The sequence below is a fragment of the Chroicocephalus ridibundus genome, chromosome 2 (genome assembly GCF_963924245.1).
Source record: "Chroicocephalus ridibundus chromosome 2, bChrRid1.1, whole genome shotgun sequence".
In the NCBI taxonomy this organism is placed as follows: Eukaryota; Metazoa; Chordata; class Aves; order Charadriiformes; family Laridae; genus Chroicocephalus; species Chroicocephalus ridibundus.
In genome coordinates, this window is record NC_086285.1 from 7,568,179 (window position 1) to 7,586,821 (window position 18,643).

At 42.0% G+C, this 18,643-nt stretch overlaps 1 protein-coding gene across 3 annotated transcripts; it reads left to right on the top strand.

The window, feature by feature from the left end:
- The first annotated feature begins 896 nt into the window (after positions 1–896).
- On the top strand, positions 897–17,747 carry NUB1 (negative regulator of ubiquitin like proteins 1). Of its 3 annotated transcripts, none has more exons than XM_063324357.1 (15): positions 897–961; positions 4,563–4,680; positions 4,775–4,936; positions 6,965–7,023; positions 7,609–7,679; positions 8,555–8,737; positions 10,280–10,368; positions 11,788–11,894; positions 12,774–12,960; positions 13,332–13,439; positions 13,612–13,764; positions 14,706–14,852; positions 15,134–15,232; positions 15,954–16,146; positions 17,065–17,747. In XM_063324357.1, the coding sequence occupies exons 2-15, from the start codon at positions 4,564–4,566 to the stop codon at positions 17,226–17,228; spliced, it is 1,839 nt and encodes a 612-aa protein (XP_063180427.1). In that variant the 5' UTR covers positions 897–961; position 4,563; the 3' UTR covers positions 17,229–17,747. The 3 variants fall into 3 exon arrangements, with proteins under 3 accessions (XP_063180427.1, XP_063180426.1, XP_063180428.1); XM_063324356.1 differs by lacking the exon at positions 897–961 and adding an exon at positions 984–1,141; XM_063324358.1 differs by lacking the exon at positions 897–961 and adding an exon at positions 1,208–1,355.
- The last annotated feature ends 896 nt before the right edge of the window (positions 17,748–18,643 follow it).

The following is an 18,643-nucleotide window of genomic DNA, read 5'->3' on the forward strand; positions in this document are numbered from 1 at the left end:
CCAACACTGGGAGAACCGCTGAGAGTTACTGAGAGCAGCCCTGCGGAAAAGGACTTGGGGGTACTGGTGGATGAAAAGCCGGACATGAGCCAACAATGTGCGCTTGCAGCCCACAAGGCCAATAGCGTCCTGGGCTGCATCAAAAGAATTGTGGCCAGCAGATCCAGAGAAGTGATTCTGCCCCTCTACTCTGCTCTGGTGAGACCCCACCTGGAGTACTGTGTCCAGCTCTGGAATCTCAACACAAGAAGGACATGGACCTGTTGGACTGGGTCCAGAGGAAGGCCATGAAGATGATCAGAGGGCTGGAGCACCTTTTCTACAAGGACAGGCTGAGAGAGGTGGGGTTGTTCAGCCTGGAGAAGAGAAGGCTCCGGGGAGACCTTATAGTGGCCTTCCAGTACCTGAAGGGGGCCTGTAAGAAAGCTGGGGAGGGGCTGTTTGCAAGGGCACGTAGCAATAGGAGGAAGGACGATGGTTTTAAACTAGAGCAGGGCAGGTTTAGATTAGACATTAGGAAGAAGTTCTTTACAACGAGGGTGGTGAGACACTGGAACAGGTTGCCCAGAGAGGTGGTGGAGGCCCCATCCCTGGGGACATTCAAGGCCAGGCTTGATGAGGCTCTGAGCAACCTGATCTAGTTGAAGATGTCCCTGCTCACTGCAGGGGGGTTGGACTAGATGGCCTTTAAAGGTCCCTTCCAACCCAACACATTCTATGACTCTATGAACACCCCGCCTCCGAGTACGGGCGGGACTCTAAGATGGCGACCGGCGCGCGGCTTCACCTACGTGACGAGCCCCCACCTCGCTCCTCTTTACCCTGCGCCTTCCGCCCTTCCCTAGGACCCCGCCTCCCCCCCCGCCAATCAGCGGCGGCCGTGACGTACGCGTGGGCCCCGCCCCTCACGCCCGCCCCGCCCACCACCACCACCACCGCGAGGCGAGCGGCGGGTGCGCAGGTAAGCGCGAGACGGCGCCCGGGGGGTGGGGTCACGAGTAAGTCCCGCCCTCGGCGGTTGCTCGGAGTGAGGAGGAGCCGCCCCGGCCGCCGCTGCCGCCGTCTCAGGGAGAGCGCCGGGCCCGAGCTCCCCTCAGAGGCTGCCCGGGCTCCCAGGCCTGGCCTCCGCCGCCAGGCGCAGGTGGGTTGCCCGAGGGCCGAGGCGGCGGGAGCTCCCTCCCGGCTCCCCGATGGGCCCGGCTGTCCTCCTGGTTGCCCCCGGGGCTGGTTGCATCAGCTCGGCTGCCGCCACGGGGAGGCTCCTGCCGTGGCTGCCGTGTTTTGGAGGCACCTAGAAAGGGCGGCGGCTTCGTGGCCCTGCTTTAAAATCCTCTGGTGGTGTCGGTGCTGTTGAGGTAGGGGAGAGGCTGGATGTGCGCTTGGGGAGGCCTGAGGACGCCCCGGGCTCGGACTGGCAGCGTTTGGGGTCTCCATCCCTTCGTCGAGCTTCTGGCTCGTGGTTTATTTGCACATTACGCTGCCGTGGCCTCTTACCGCCCTTTTAGCCATGGGGCGATGTACCATGGTCGTACCAAGCAGCTTTCCTCCTTTTCTTTGGGAAAAGTTAATGTATACTGCTTTATTAGTAAACCACTCTGAGAATCCTCTGTTCCTTCTCTCAAAAATCTAGCTTTTAACCTTATTTCTGTGATTGTTTTCTTTTGCGTCATATATAAGACTAACTGGCTTTAGAGGATGACATTCTAGTTACCAAAACTCAGCCTCGCATTCAAAATGGCCTTTGGGAAATACCCCTGGTTGTTTACTCAAATTAGTTTTGAGAAAGTCCCTTTAAACTCTTAATGAAAGTGTGTCAGGAGCACTTGTGGTGTTGGCTGATGGAGAAGTAAGTCATAAATGTTTTTGCTAAGGATTCTTTTGCAATTTAGGTATTGTGAAATAGGAATTTATGATAAATATTAGAAGTGTTATATATAAAATGATAAACTTTTTTCTTTGTGAAAGCAAAATTTTTTTTTTAATAGAGGGATAAAATAATAAGTTTAATTGGAGACCACAGTGATGTTTGCTGTTTAAATAGCTTAGTAAGAAATCACAAACTTATAAAACTATAAAACGTTACTGATGAAAAGATGAGTGGCCAGTTTATAAATGCCACTTGTATTTACAATTTATATTCTTAAGCATAGGTTGCAGTTTTAGACTTCATCTGGATGCCTCAAAGCCACAGATACCTTTTTGTTTCTTAAGTTAATATTAAGTAGAATTAGCGCTATTAAATGGTTCTTCATCATTTCCCCACCTTTAGATTATGCTGGTTACAGGTTGTTCACATGAATTGTCTGGCATGTTTTGGAAAAGCTGCATTAATAACTTCAATGCAATCTTTTGAAACTTGAGCAAGTTTGTTGCTTTTTGCTTTGTAAATGCCATGTAGACGCCTAAAATAATAACACGAACAATGTCATCCCAGCAAGAAAAAGAATGTATGGTTATCTCTCTTAGTTTGGACAGGCACTAGGCAAATTTCAGCAATCAGTCAGGATTGTTAAACCATCCACTTGCTCAGTTAATCCTTCTGACTCCTCTTTAGAAGAGACTATTGTCTTTGCAGTGTTCAAAAATTCGTTGTAGCTTGCTAAAGCTGGGGTTGAGGAAAGATTAACCGGTAAACTTAACCACACATTGGATGTTTGCCTATGGTTTTTTGTTCTCAAACAGTGTTTTTCTGAGCAAGGAACAGTCTTTGAAACTGGAAAAATTGATAGAAATGTTTGATTCTTCTTTCCTGTCCCCTTTTCTGCTGAGAGCAATGTGGTAATAAACAAGAATAAGAAAATGAAACCACTCTGAAAGAAAAGTGAAACCGATTAATCAAAACTCTGTGCCAACCTTAGTGCATATGTGCCAACATTTTAAATGTTTTTCTGTAAAAATTGAAGGACATCATCTCCCATATGATTCCCAGTATCCAAGAGCCAGAAGTCTCCCATACTTTAATATGCACGTAGATTCTATTTGATTTTTCTTCTGTTGAGATCACTTGCCCTCTCTTTGCCTCCTGTTGCCTGTGCTCCATGTGTCTTTTCTAGCTTTGCAGTAGGAGTGGGAAGGGTGTCTCTTGGGCTATGAAAAGTGACACCCTATGATGTAATTGTTGTGATACTAGAATTTTACAATAGCATTTTGTGATACTATTAAACTTGTTTGCTTCACAAATGGTTGAGACTGGGAGGGGTGAGGCATAGATCACAACAACCCCACGCAATGCTACAGGCTGGGGGAAGAGTGGCTGGAGAGCTGCCTGGCGGAAAAGGACTTGGGGGTGGTGGTTGACAGCCGGCTGAATATGAGTCAGCAGTGTGCCCAGGTGGCCAAGAAGGCCAACAGCATCCTGGCCTGTATTAGGAATAGTGTGACCAGCAGGACTAGGGAAGTGATCGTCCCCCACTTGTGAGGCCCCATGTCGAGTACTGTGTCCAGTTTTGGGCTCCTCACTACAGGAAAGACACTGAGGTGCTGGAGCATGTCCAGAGAAGGGCAGCGAAGCTGATTGAGGGGTCTGGAGAACAAGTCTGATGAGGAGCGGCTGAGGGAGCTGGTGGTGTTCAGCCTGGAGAACAGGAGGCTGAGGGGAGACCTTCTCGCTCTCTACAACTGCTTGAAAGGAGGGGGTGGAGCGGTGCGGGTTGGTCTCTTCTCCCAAGTGACAGGTGATAGGGCCCGAGGAAAGGGCCTCAAGTTGTACCGGGGGAGGTTTAGATTGGATATTAGGAAAAATTTCTTCACAGAAAGGGTTATCAAGCATAGGAACAGGTTGCTGAGGGAAGTAGTTGAGTTGCCATCCCTGGAAGTATTTAAAAGCCGTGTAGATGTGGTGCTGAGGGACATGGTTTAGTGGCAACTTGGCAGTGTTAGGTTAATGGTTGGACTTGATGATCTTAAAGTCTTTTCCAACCTAAACGATTCTATGATTCTATTGTCCAGTCTTGTCTTTTTGTGCTCTAGGTGATCTCACTTTGCTGGAGGAATGTGAACTTTACCTTGGGCTTTTCTCATGGTGGAGCTTGTGGCTCTGAGATGTTCTCTCTTGACACCTCTTTTCTGTCCTCACAAATAGGGTGATAATTCATGTTCAACCATCCGCTGGTGTAGAAAGGCTGTTAAAGTAGGGAAGTAGGAGAAGCAGGAAGGCAGAGGTACAGCAAGGGCATGTTTCAGAGGGGGGTTGAGTAGAGCCATCCTTTCCAGGGCATGGATTTTGATGAATTGGCACCTTCTGCAATTTCAACTCACATGGGGGGTTAGGAAGAGGTTTAATTTCTCTTAAAATGGGGAGGTCCAATGCAGGGGACTTCTGAATCATACCTGCTGTGATCCAGGTTTCACTCCCTTTCCAATTTTTTATAATAGTTTGGACTCTGCTTCCCGTTGCCACCAAAATGCATAGAATGGTTTTTATATTAAACTTTTTTTTCAGAATTCTGAAATATCACTTAGATTTCTTGAAAAAGTGCAGTATCTTACTACAGAAAAGCTGTATTAAAAGATTGATTATTTTTCTTTCTTTTCTGTTCCAATTTTGCTTTTTTTAACAAAAGAATGGCACAAAAGAAGTATTTAATAGCAAAACTGACAAGTTGCTTAAGAGAGGACAAAATTCAGCTATGGAAACCACCATATACAAATGAAAAAAAAGAAGCTGGTAAAGAGATGAAGGTAAATATTGTCTCTAAGTTGATGTCATGCATCTTCCATGTCATACTGCTGGTGCATTTTCCCAGTCTTTCTTGCTGGTTTTTTTTTTTTTTAGGAGCTTGTACAAAAATATTCTTCCAAGCTGAATATCAATGAGAATGATACAGAGAATATGCTTGAAGAAATAAGGTGTAAAGCAATTGAGCGTGGAACAGGAAATGAAAATTTTAAAGTGACTGGGATTGCAAGACTTGATATCTATCTGCCTCGTAGAAAAGTAAGTGACGTTGCAGAAAAGTCAAGATAAGTACCTTTACTTTGATGGCCTTTTGAGTTCTAGATATGTATCTAATGCAAATATTTTCACTTATTCAACATTTTCAGGTGTTTTGTGTGAGAGATCTCTATTAGGTATATAAAATAGGGGGGGTTAGTGAGGTATATTTCAGCTTCCCAGGTATGTGGGAATATCATGGCAAAGGAATATAATATTGGGAGATCAGTAATTGTCTTCCCTTTAGGATGTAATGAGAAATTTTCTTTCAATTAAGAAAAGTAAATTAGATTTAAGTGTCTGTCTAGTTCAGTTTGATTCCATCTGACATGACTGTTCACATTAGCGGTAAAGAACGGTTGTATTTTTTTCAGCAGCAGAATACCTAAAGCTGAATTAGCATATCACTATATTACCACAGCTTTTGTTTAAATGACAGCTTTAATTTAAAAAAAAAAAATACCTTTAAGTGCAATAAGCAACTTGAACTTGGTGTCATCTTAGGCCGTGTATAGCTGATATTGAAAAGAACTCCTTTAGCTTTTAAGCGTGACATGTGGCAATGTTCTTGCAGTGATGACATTATCCACCCCAGGCAGCTAACTAAACTTACTTTAAAATAGGTATGTCCAGTGTTTGAACTTGGAATTGAGAAGCAGGAGTTTCTGTTGTGGTGGTACTCATCTGTTCTCTTCTAAGTCAGGCTCTTAAAAACTTCACAAAGATAGAACTAAATTAAGTTTTGCCCTTTTAAAGCCAGGCTTCAACCTCTAGTTTAATGTATAAAATATGCCAGAATAATGATGTGAATCTAATTAAATGAGTGTCAGACTGGTCACCGTACCGGATTCTGTGGCTACATCTACCCTAGTCAGCTAAACGCAGCTGGGGGACAGACTGGCCAGTGTTTGATGGACTGCCAAGCTGTTAGCATTGGCTCTGATGCAGTTTAGCCCATGCCTGGTATCCTGCCAAGCAATGCCCAGGCACCGTGTGAGGGCTGTCGTGGGCCAGGGACCCATCTCAAATGGCACTTTGGATACAGCTGCTCTGGGGGTTGAGAGGATCCAACCATACGGATGTGAAGGGTGCTGTGCAGGTTAGTCACAGGACAGAGAGCAGGCCCTTGGTTAGGTTCTTTACTAATACAAAGCCTCTTTACTGGGAATATTTCCCCCTCAAAAACAGCCTCTAGAAAGCACAACAGCTATCTTCAGTCACTTCCTAGTTTTGATGATGTGCAGGAGCAGCATCTTCCCTAATGCTGTGTGTCTCCATCCACGCCGATAACAATGAAGGAGAACTTCTTTATTTAGGGGCGCTTAAGGGTTGTAGACTTCATATCAGGAACAGAAGTGAATGTTCACTCTGGAAAAGGGCGATGGTGGGGTTTTTTCTGAAGATCTTAGATGGTAACTTATGCTTCAGAAAGATTTTTTTTTTTTTTATTATTATTATTTTTCTACTGAATGCTTATAAAAATACAGCACACAATCATAGTTGTTCTTTCTCTTGTAGTGAAAAATAATTACCAGGGAATGTGATGGGCTAAAGGGTAGAAGGTGTTAAGTGGTTGCCATGCAGTTAAATAGTTTCATAATTCCTCTTTACAATGCTACTGGGCATAGGGGAATTAATTAATTTAAAATTCCAGTTTATCTAATCTGGGACCAGAGACACTAGTAGGAATTAATCATAACTTAGCCAGTCACAGGTGAGTGGCATAATTACAAAGCAGAGTTAAGGTTGGAAGTACGTAATTAAATTAGTCAATTTAAATTGTTTGGTTCTGAATTTAGATTTATCGAATTATGAATCTTCTGATGTTAAATGCTTATTTTTAGGACTGTATAGGACTACACAGAAATTACTAATATGTATGCCGAACCATAACCCTGATAACATGATAATTATTTGAAAAAGAAATTGTAGTTGTTGTAAAACAATTAATTAAGAAAATGTCCAGACTATCTTCATATCATACTTCTTTCCTTTTCTCTTCCTTTCCCCCACCCAATATAATTACAACAGAGCAGAAAAATCCCACTGGAAACTAACCTGCTCATCACAGGCAAGGAGCTCAGATCACAGTAAGTGTAATCACCCTTGGTTCTTCTCTAATGAGATAGCATAATGTTGTACAGTACTAAAAAAAGACAAACAAAGCACTGTTTGTCCGATTAAGCTTTTTCTTAGCATGTGTATTTGTTTAATATGTCTTAGTAGGATGTCCAGTGTCCCTCTAGGGCAGTTCTTCATGTAAGAAGCTGTGGTTTAACAGAAAGAAAATAGGAAAGTTGTAACTGTGGACAAACATAGTTCTCTCTAAATCCCCAGCAAGTACCTGAGAAGGCACTAGTGAGTGACCAGTGTTCCAAATCTGTAACTAGGCAGGTCTTCTGAACAGTGAACGTTAGCTTCTATTCCTTTTGTGGTTTTAAGACTAATAAAATCAGAATCTTTTCTGTCTGTTTTGCATTTTCCCCTTTCTGTATCCCAGATTTTCCCTATACGGTATACAAAGCTTGATGTTATTTTACTTCTAGCAGCCTTTTATAGCAAAAGTTTTAAGCCAGTTACAAGCATACTTATTTTTAAGTTTTATTGCTATTCTAACAGAAATATTATGTAGCCTTACAAATTTATATTCACAGATGAAATAATTTATTTCACAGGATAGCACAAGAACATGCATTAAAAGAAAATGCTATCAAAATAATCATAAATAAGAAGCAGCTGGACCTGGGTATGTATCTCTAGTTGTATGATAATATTCTAGCTACTGATTCTCAGAAGAAAGAAAAATTTCTTGCAATTCTGTTAATTCCCAAGGAATAGCAGTTATATTTGTAAGGTTCCGCTCTACAGGAAATGTAATATATTATAATGATTAAAATTGTTAGATAGAATTAGAGCAATTATTGGAATCCTGTAGTAAATGTTGCAAAACATTTTTTTTTCATGTGTTGAAACACTGAAAATGCACATTTAAGAGAAACCCTACATTTCCTCAAAAACCATATTGTATAACAGCACATCCAAAACTTTTTTGTAACGTTTTACACGTGTTCAACTTGTCAGACACGTTGTAGGAAGTGATGACAACAGGTTTCTCTCTGTTTGATGGCCTAAACATCCATCTGACATATTTATTTCCCTTAGAATATGTCAGAATTAGAGCCACGGAATTGATAATAGGAAGCTGGATTCAGTTCCAAGTTCCTCTGTCCTGTTACTGTTGTGGTGTATGGTCCTGGACATGTTGTTATTCCAGTTTTTGCCTGAAGATCAATTAACTGAAATAGAAACTGGTATTTTTTGAAAGTTTTGAAACAAGCAAGCAAAGACATATACCAATCACTTAAAAAGCACTTTTGAGATGCAAGTCTGATTCTAATTTCTGAGTTTCTGCTGAGTATGTCAGTAATTGGCAGGGGTTTTGATTGAGTTCTTGAGTCTAGTAATTACTGTAGTTCTTCAGTACAGTAAGAATAAGGCAAGGGGCTGTTCAGGTTGTTTTGTTTGTGGGTGGTGTTTTCCCCACAATGGCAATACAATGTAAAATGGTGTCCCTTCACAAGTCAAGTATTTGGATTGTATTTATCATACTCTATTTTGCAGGCAAAACCCTTGGAGACCAGGGTGTAACACACAATGCAAAAGTGATGGTCCTTCAACTGGAACAGAGCGATGAGGAAACTAAAAGAAAAGTTCAGGAAGAAGAACTTCAACGCAAGAAAGAAAAAGAAATAAATGACAAGATGCAAAGAACTAAGAAGGGTTTGGAAATTCTAGCAGAGAGAGGTAAAGCGGGTTGTTGTGTTTGGTTTTGGGTTTGGCTTTTTTTTTTGTGGGTTGATGGGTGTTCATTAGTTCTTGTGCATCAAAAATTAGCTTCTCAGTGGACTTTCAACATAAAAGAGTGCCTGTGCCATGGCTAGGTTTCAGTTTATTCTTTTCCAGGTTTCTAGCTATTTTAGAACTGAATTTTAAGTTGACTAAAATTTCCTCTTCAACTCTTCTTATACAACTAGAAAATGCTAGAAAACACTTTGAGAGGGATATAATATGAATCAATTATTTAATTGGCACTTGACAGTTAAGGGACTGATGACTTCTGAGAATAGGCTTTAAATTTATTGTAGATATAAGTACAGTGGAATAACGTAAGTCATTACACATATTTTTTTGTAGTTTATCTCAGATATGGCTGTCGGTAGCCATGGTTTCATTGTGCAGAACAGCTCGCTTGTCGTTCTCATCTGTAACGTGACTGTTCTGTTCTTATTGCGTTTGATGTTGATTGCTGGCAACTGTGGATTAAGTTAAAGGGATATAGTCAATTTAACAGTAATAATTTTTCAAAATGAGGTTGTGTTTGTGAATTGCATTGCTAGTTGGCGAGTTTAAAACACTCCTCTGTTTTATTGTTTCAAAAATCCCCAAACAAGAAACTGAGTATGTAATGAATTCCTGCCAAATGCAAAAATACCTGAACAAAGCTTCTTTTGACGGTCAGTGACAGCCTGTTTCTTAGTATAATATCAGATTTTGAACAAATGAAAAAAGTGATTCCTTTTATGGATTTAAGGGGTAATTTAAACCCCAGCCCTTGAATCCTGTATAGGGCCTCTTTAAGGTATTTAACGCTACGTGTCAGTTATACACAATGCTGGAGTATAGAGTGGAGCCCATAATGGGCTCACAGGCTGGAGGTTCTGCGTGAAGTGTAGACAGGATTAATCACCCTTTTGTTTCATCTGAGAAAAATTGCAGGGCAGAAGCTTTTAATCTCAGCAAACTCCTGCTTAACTGTCTTTTGTTTACAAGAAAAGCATCTTTTCATTTTAAATAAGATGGAAGTGAAAACAAAATTGATGGTTTGGTTATAAGCATTAAAGACGTGGGAAAAGGAAAATACTGAGCTGTATTTTTTTTCAGTTTTATCAGCTGTGCTCCATTGTGGTTTTTTTTTATATTCTGTGCTTTATTTGATAAAGCATTTTGAATGTTATAGCATGTAAAATGCAGGGGTGTTGTCTTCTGCAAAAAATTCTTTAAAATTCATGCAACTTTTAATGTTGCATCTAAATCTCTGGATGAACAGGGCCTTTTCCTTTAGTGACCTTTTTCAAAGTTCCTCTTGTCTGTCTGATCAGGGCCATTGTTGGTAGGTATGTCCAAAAAACACAGACGCAGCCTTTCTGTGTAATTCTGATTTTTTTGTTGTTGCTGTTTGTTTGCTTTTTTGTTTAACTGTGTGCTTACTGACATAATCTTACAACATCAGAGTTATTCTGTTGAATGTTGTACTTACAGTTTCAATTATTTTTTCTTACCTTTCAGAGGAGTACTTGGATCCAGATTCTGTTCCATATCTAGATATAGCTAATCAGACTGGAAGGTCAATCGAGATTCCTCCTCAAGCTAAAAAAGTAGGTAAAAGTATCTTATAAGTCTACTAAGGTGGCTTTTTAAAGCTGGATTTGTGAAGCATTTCAAATATGGGATTGAAACACAGTCATATTTTTTTGGGATGTAACCCTGGGTCCAGTAGATGTTTGCTTAATAGAAATAATTTTGAAATAAAATTGAACACCTGTGAATACTTCAGTCATCTGGAAACAGACCTCTGATTGCTGATCTCATCGCAGATCTAATCTTGCACGTAACCCTGTGTGGTCCATATTTTATTTTTGTGTTTTAAGATAAGTTTTAACTTTGTTATATCCTAGGACCTATTTTAAATCTTGGGTGCCCTAGAACAACGTGGAAATAACTTGTTCATTAAGGCTCAGTTTCAGTTGGAAACTCAATGAGTCTCTCAAAATCGGACTCTTTTAAAATACTTTTGAGATTGAGAGGGGTCACAATGCAAACAAACTTACATTTGTTCACCATTCAAGAAAGTTATACATTCTCAACCGAAAATATCTTCGGTTGGGTGCATGGATTGAATTACAGTAGGAGTGAGACACCTGATGTTGGCTGCTGAAGCAGAAGAATAGCGATAGATGCTACCTCTTAAGATTGACGGATTTTCTGAAGATAAATAAAAAGCTTTACAAATACTTGGAATTGCACCCAGTAACAAAAAGAAAAAATACCTCAGGAAGAAATGACCTGGCCCCAGCGTGTGCTAACTGCTGTCCTAGCCTCTTCGGCGGCTTACTGTGTTTTCTGCATCATCTGGAGTTTCTGGATGATTGGAATAACAACTGTCCATTCTCACAACATGTGCTGTTCTGATGAAGTGCTGAGAGTAGTAATTCACCTGAAAAGTTAAAGCATCAAACATTCAAGTGCCCAAGACTTCATCAGTACTGAACGTGGATGAAAGGAAGTACTGCAGGTTGTTTCTATATAGAAATATTATTTCCATTTGTCATACTGCAGGAACAAGAGTGTTTTCTGGCCACACTCAAAATTTAATTTTCGGTTCTGAGGTTTTGAAGGAGGTGAATTGTTAGGTTTTACGAGGTAGTTGTAACAGCAAAGCAAAACAGATTTGATGCTGTTCAGAAGCTTAGCACCCAGAAAAATGCTTAGCTCTTTGTCACTCATAATTGGAAATCTATTCGGGATTGGATTCTTAAAATAAACTTGGTGCAACATCAGTGCAACTTGGTGCATGTGTCAGTAACATTCATTGCTTTTAATTAGACAATATTTTAACATTAGTGGATGAGAGAAAAATACGAAGCAACATGAAATAGTATTGCTCATACAGAACCGATACAATGGTATCTTTCTAGGAAGAATAAGGGCTCTTAATGGATTATCTAGATTATTTTTTTTAGTTATAGAAGTGTGTTGGGGAGATGCAAAAAAAAAGTCTCAATCTGTTTTTCTAGGCACTTGTGCTGGCCATGGGTTATCATGAGAAGGGCAGAGCATTAATGAAGAAGAAAGAATATGAAATAGCACTGCCATATTTGTTGGATGCTGATAAACACTTCTGGTAAGAACATTTTTGAGCCCTTGTGTCTCTCTTCTCTTTACTGTCAGCCAAAGACAGGAACAGCGTTAGCTCTACCTGTGCATATAAATCAGGGCCTGTTCTGCCAGGGGTTACTTCACATCCCCTCTGCAGACGGGAAACAGCAGACAAATGCTCTGACTTGCAGTGACAGGTGGCTTCATGTAAAACAGCTGAAACAGATACTGCCACTGGGCAATTTAATCTTTCATACCAACATAAACAGAAACTGTCAATATTCATGTACTGGGCTATAAATTGCATTAGCTTGAGAGACAGTTAGAGATACTTGTTTGCAATTGCTCCTGCGAAGTAATAATTTCTTGTAAAAGGTGGAGCAGATACCGGAGGTCAGTAACCATACCAGGGTGTATGCAGGTAAACTAGTTTCCTGTCAGCAATCAGAGCCCTACGTTTCTCTTTTGAGATCCCCAAAAGTAATGCTGTCCCCATCTGTTTCTCATCTGCGTGCGTGTGCAAGGAGACTGGCACAGACCTCAGCATGTTCCAGTGCCCTAAGGAAGACAGTTGACCTCTGTCCTCTCAAAGATTACACAAGGTTTAATTTCATTCTGCTTTAAAGAGATGCTGTCTTAAATAGCACCAAAATGAATTGTTATTACTGTAATTCTTTCAGATGTAGTGTTATCATTATTGCCCCATCTATTAGTGAATGTGATGGGAGATCAGTGCTGTATTAAAGTTCCACTGACTTCAGTTTGCTACCTCAAATAGGAAGTGTGTGCTATATCAAATATGTGAGTACGGATACCTCCAGCATGTTGTTCCATTAGTGTTAAAAAGTGCGTGGAAAAAATAAACAGCCCCTCCTAGAAAACCAATAATTGTTTTATTTTCCAGTGAGTGCAGCACAGAACTGCTGAATACCGTTGATAATTATGCAGTACTGCAGCTGGATATAGTGTGGTGCTACTTCCGCCTGGAGCAGCTGGACTGCCTGGATGATGCAGAGAAAAAGCTGTCCACAGCACACAGATGCTTCCAGAGGTGCTACGGGGAGAACCATGAAAGACTTATTGATATCAAAGTATGCCAGTTTTGATTTAATTAGGGTGACTTTTTTTTCTGTGTGTATTCAGTTATTGTTCACATATTACAAGACTGATTTGTAGAAGTTCAAAGTTCTCTCTTGTCTCCTTAGCCTGTAATCCTGTTGTGTAATTGTCAGCCTAGTGAACGCATTGGACCTCGCACAAAGGTCGTGGCAAACGTGTGTTTAGATGCACAGACATCATCAGTGTTTCAAATGTGATACTTTATTTGCACATTAAGTGTCACGTATTAGTGACTATGTCTTCTTTAAAAGTGTAACGTGTTCTATTGATAATGAATTGATGTTCTACCATATGCTTCTACCCACGTGCTCCCCCACTCCCTCTTGTTTAAACAATTCTTTAGGGAAGCTATGGTCGTGAGAAGGTTTTATTTCTCCGGCTTTACCTCCTTCAAGGGATTGGACACTATCACAGTGGCAGAGAAAAGGAGGCTGCTGAGTATATTCAGAAGGTAAGACGCCATTAGGTAAAACTTTCAAGTTGTTCACTCTAGCTCCTGTGTTTTGGCTCCATCTTGCACCTTCTCCCTGTTCTTTGCTTACTTAGAAAAATGGGGAGACGTTTCTTTTGTTTGTATGTTGGCAACAGTGTAAGTAGTATCATTGTGTCCTTTCTATATACAGGCATCTCATTTATATGAAGAGCTGTCCATAGATCCTGATAAAGTTTCTCGCCTCTTGCTTCTGGGATTCTCCGAACAGGAAGCTCGCCTTGCCCTGCGAGCCTGCCATGGGAATGTGGAGCACGCTGCCAATCTTATCACCAACAGGAGAGAGGTATGGTGCAGTGAAAGTATTAAACGAAGGATCATATTAGTTGGGGTGTCTGTAAGATCATATTTTGTGTGACTAGTGCAACATGGTGCTAAATTAAGGACTTTGATTATCTTGCTTTGGCACCGTTAGCGTAACTAATGGTTTGACAGCTGTTGCCACAAGTCTGAAACCAAAACTTAATCCAACAAGGGAACCTCTGTCCCAAAACAAGGGATGAGAGAGCCAAAGCCCTGTGGTTGTACCACAGAAGTGCACAGGAAGATTTTGCACCAGTGTTTGCTAGTCAGCAATGCTCCGCATGGGAACAAAAACACCATGATCAAGCTGTCACTCCCGGGCTTGGCTGGCCTGAAAGGCAAGAGGCTGCACAATAAAGGGCTAGGAGGGTAACCATCAAGCTACGCCATATTATGGCTTTGGACATGGAAGATACAGGAGGGGAGAAGGATTTTTTTGTGCTGAAGTGAAGTCCAGATCTGAAATGCCTAAAGTTACGTTTGGTAAGCTGAGGTGGCACTTCCAGACTTCTGACAGTGAAATGTGGGCGGAAGAGTCAAACGGCTGAGAGAAGGTCTGAACAGAACTCCTTGGCTACATGCCCAGTCCTGACTGTGTGTCCTTGGCAAGTCTTGTCTACAGGCCCATCTGCCAAACTGGTTTATCACTTACCACACAGGGCCTATAATAGCTGTGATAGCGTAAGATCCGATCTGCAGGGACTATAGAGCGGAAGTATGGCAACAGTGCTAGCTCACGGAAATGTAACTTTACTTAGTAACGAGTGTCTGGCAGCCCAGTCTGTATTTAAAAAAAAAAAAAAAAATCCCTTTTCCTCAAGAGATTCAAACTCCAAGAAGTAAATCCAAGAAACCCTATATGCACAGGGGAACGCTGAAGCATTCCCATGCATAGCGAGCTTTGTAATGGCTGTGTTCTTGCAGGAAAAGGCACAGATAAGGAGGGAGGAGAGAGCTAAAAGAAGGCAGCGACTGGAAGACATAAACACTTTGAAAAGTATGGGCTATTCAGAGCGAGCTGCTCAAGTAGCTCTTCGTAATACACACGGAAACCTGGACCAAGCCTTTCAGGTAAGTGATTTTCAAGAGTAGTGCTTCTGTACAAAAAAAATTGTTTGCTTACTGTATTTATTGTGTAGCAGATTCTTACTTTCTGTAGTCTGTATTTGTTAGTTCATAGCTACCTTTTCTGAAGTGTAATGACTGAACTTCCACTTCCTGACCCAGTGAATCAGATATCATTTAAGTTAGCTGAGGTTTGCTTTTATTAACTATTGGGCTAAATACATATCCGTACCGAGGACTGCTATATTTCTATTGCTCTATTCTGATCCCTCTCTGTTTTACTGTAGTTTATTCTTGACAATCCTGAGTTGTTGTTGGAAGACGATGATGATGATGATTCTGTGGCCCTGGACCAGTTTCAGGTTTCCCAGGAAAGTATTGATCAAGTAAGTTAGACCTTTTGCTTTTTTAGGAGTTGGTTGTCTTGTTTCTGATTTGTGCCTGCCTTAAGCAAAGCTGTACAATTTTTTTGACCCACGTCACTCAAGCTGTCACACGTCCCCTGTCTGGCATCTGCTCTTCAAGATAAAATGTAATCCGTGGGTATTTCCTGCCCTTGACACCAGCTTGTCATGCCCAGCTGTGGAGGGAAGTCTGTGCACTCCAATGCTCTATCCCAAAAAAGAGAGCAGATGAGAAATTCATTCAAGCCTCTGAACATTGCAGTGCTCAAGGGAAAGGGTTGGAATGTGTCTTGTCATGGGCCATCTGGAAAGCTCTTCAGTAGTTAGTGTGGCTACGTAATCCATGTCAGAAAGGCAAGAAAACTATATTGCCTAGAAGAAGTAAATAGCACGTGCACACTCCTGATGTGCTGGAGTGCCTTGAGGTTTCCTTTTGAAAAAACAGAAAAAGAATTGGTCTGATATTAAACAAGAGGCTCTTGATTCTGCTCAACGTCTCCATTCCTTTAATAGGTCACTGCCCTGTTGTTAACTGTTCCAGTAAACCAGAGTCAGTGTCCTGGAATTCCTGGCATGCAGCGCTTTGCTGCATGCGAGAGCAATGACTGTCAGATGCAGAGTCAGATTCCTGTCAGACCCTGGTGCTGAATGAGCTTGGATTTCTCCAGATTCTTTTATTTGTATTTTTCCCCCCCTCCTGTAGCTGATGTATATGGGTTTCAGCCGTGAGTCAGCAGAGCAAGCTTTAAAGGTCTTCAAAGGCAACATCCACTTGGCTTCCCAAACCCTTGCTCATTATGGGGGAGTTCTTCCTGCTTCGCTGCAGCTGTCTCCAGAAGGGTCCAGCCCATCGGAAGAATCGGCTTCATCAAAAGACTCACCTACGGAGTCCGCAGGTAAGGACGTTGCATACAGCAGGCAGAGGAGAGGGAAGGGGGAAGGCTGTTCTTCTGGCTCCTGTACAAAACAATTAAATACTGGTAGAGGGCCCCGAGTAATGCCCCAGATGACTGCTGTGAGTAACATGGGTACAGGCAAGGCATCCATTAGCCCAGAGAAGCCGTAGCCCCTGCAGTCCGTGATGGCCATGTAGGGAACCATAAGGGATATGCATCAGAGGGATGCAGCCCAGAAGGGGTAACCTTTGGAGGGGTCCTGGGAAGGGCAAAGAGGAAACAGCAGCTGAGCGGGCTGTGGCTTTGGCACGCGAGGCTGGAGGCCTCGGGTGTCTGCACCTTCACTTCCCCAGTGGGGAACACGTGGCCCTCTCTAGCCCAGGAGCGATTCTAGCTTCTCCTGACTAATTGTACTCACTCACACCAGTTCTCTTTAAAACCAAACCAACCCTCCCTGCCTGTCCTCTTCAGAGAGCAAGTACCAAGCTGCTGCAGCATCTTTGCTGGACGTCCACTGATAACGATTTTTTGGCTTGCTAATATCTGGATTCTGACTGCTAAGAAGTTTATTCCCAATCTGTGCTATACAGTCGGCTGATTCGACCACATACTCCTTCCTCCTGTCCCTCATGTGGTAGGACTGTAATTGATGCTCGCCATTCAGCAAAGAGGAGACCTGCAGATAACTCTCACTCTCTCTCTCTTCCATTATTTATCAGAGGTACTGATCCCTATTATACAACTACGGGCTTTCCTGCAGCTTTAAATAATAGGAAAAACTTGCCACCCTGCAGTCTCCTTTGCAGAGCTGTTCTAACCGAGGTAGTTTCACAGTACCAGGCTCGCAGAGCAGCCGTGCTGGTGAAGGAGGGAAGTCCCAACGTCTTTGAATTCACTGCTGCTTTTCTTTGTTGGAAGGTTCTTCTAGTTCACCAACAGATGAAGACATGGAGACTGATGCAGTCAATGAAATCCTAGAGGATATTCCTGAACATGAAGAGGATTATCTGGATTTAACACTGGAGGAAGAGGAACAGATCATTCATGAATACTTATCCTATATACAAGTACCACAGCATTAAATCCCATTACATCTACTTCAGTTATATGTCCTTACCTTGACAAATTGAGTTTGGATTATAAACGCACCTTCAGCTTCTCTCTTACTAAATGCCTTGATAAACTATAGGTGGAACACTTAATTCCTGCTTATTTATAAATCTGCTTAAAGCCTACATTTGTGATACATTGTAATTTATTGTCATAGCAGAAAAATAGAAACATTTATTTTCAGAAGAAAATTTAATAGAACTAAACTATATTTTTATTGTGAAATAAGTTAATTCATTTAGTATTCAAGTAAAGAAGCATTTCTATACCATTTTAGAATACCAGCTTTAAAAAAAAGTGAGTTTGTAAGTCAGAAACCTAGCTCACTAGGTTATAGAGGTATCACCTTACAAACCCTTCTCCTTTTCTTCTGAAATATTTCTGAGACATCTGTGTATCCGTTGTGCATGGATTTATACCGTGTTCTGCTTGTCCCTTCATGCAGGTGTTACACAGGCAATAAAGGTAACTGTGTGCCGCTTCTCCTCTTAGTACGAGTCTGTCTTCTGTGCTTTCTTTGGCTTTAAAAACCAGTAGGAACGACCTGGCAGGGCCGTCTCCTCTCAGCCCCCAGTGAAAAAAGGTATTTCCTTTAGTAACTAAATAACCAGTTTCCCCCAGCAGCTCCTCTTAACCTCCTGCAGGTGTGGGGCTTAAGATTGATGGATTTCATAGGAACTACAAGATTTTCTTTAATCCGCCGTTGAACAAATCTTGGCTCAGGTGCCGTCTGGGTAGTTGTCCCCAGCTTCAGTATTCTGGAGAAATATTTGGGGTTTTCTTAACGTGTTTTATAACATCGCATTTTCTGCTACGTAAGCACTCCTCTCCGCTGGGAACAGAAGGTCCCCTGCTTGTCAGCTTTTCTTTCGAGTGTGTTTACTTTCCATAGCGTCGGTCTCACGGTAGAGGGAGCTCAAGCCCCGTGTGCTCCAGGCGCGGTGCTGGAGCTGGTGGGCGCAGGGGAACGGGCAGAGAATCTCCCCTGGGAGCCAGGCCAACCGCAGCCGCTGGAAAAGGAACCTTCCCTCTGGTGAGTTTGTTCATACCCAGCGTTTATCAGTGGGGAAATGAGGGCTTGAACTTCTGCTAGGGCGAGCATGATAATGGAGGAAGCAGAGCTTTGGCCTGCAAAATGACTGCTCCGTTCCAGTGGCTGGACTTCGTAAGCTGCAGAAGTGGATTTTTTTTTTTTTTCCCTGGCTACCTTAGCCAAGGACAGCAAAAGGCAGGGAGTGATTGTACTGTTAAGGAATTAATTGTATTTCATACTTCTGCATCAAGTCCTGCAACAGTTGAGTAGTTTTGTATGGCTTCAAACTTCTGGGAGGAGACAAAAGCTTCTGAGGAAAAAAAACCAGCCCCAGCGCCTGTTACATCCTGTGTC

Bases quoted from the DNA above. Each gene is read 5' to 3' on its own strand.
- NUB1 (XM_063324357.1), top strand. From the start codon at position 4,564: ATGGCACAAAAGAAGTATTTAATAGCAAAACTGACAAGTTGCTTAAGA. The intron at 4,937-6,964 runs GTAAGTGACGTT...TAATTACAACAG, and splicing joins TCTATCTGCCTCGTAGAAAA to AGCAGAAAAATCCCACTGGA. The intron at 15,233-15,953 runs GTAAGTTAGACC...CCCCTCCTGTAG, and splicing joins CCCAGGAAAGTATTGATCAA to CTGATGTATATGGGTTTCAG.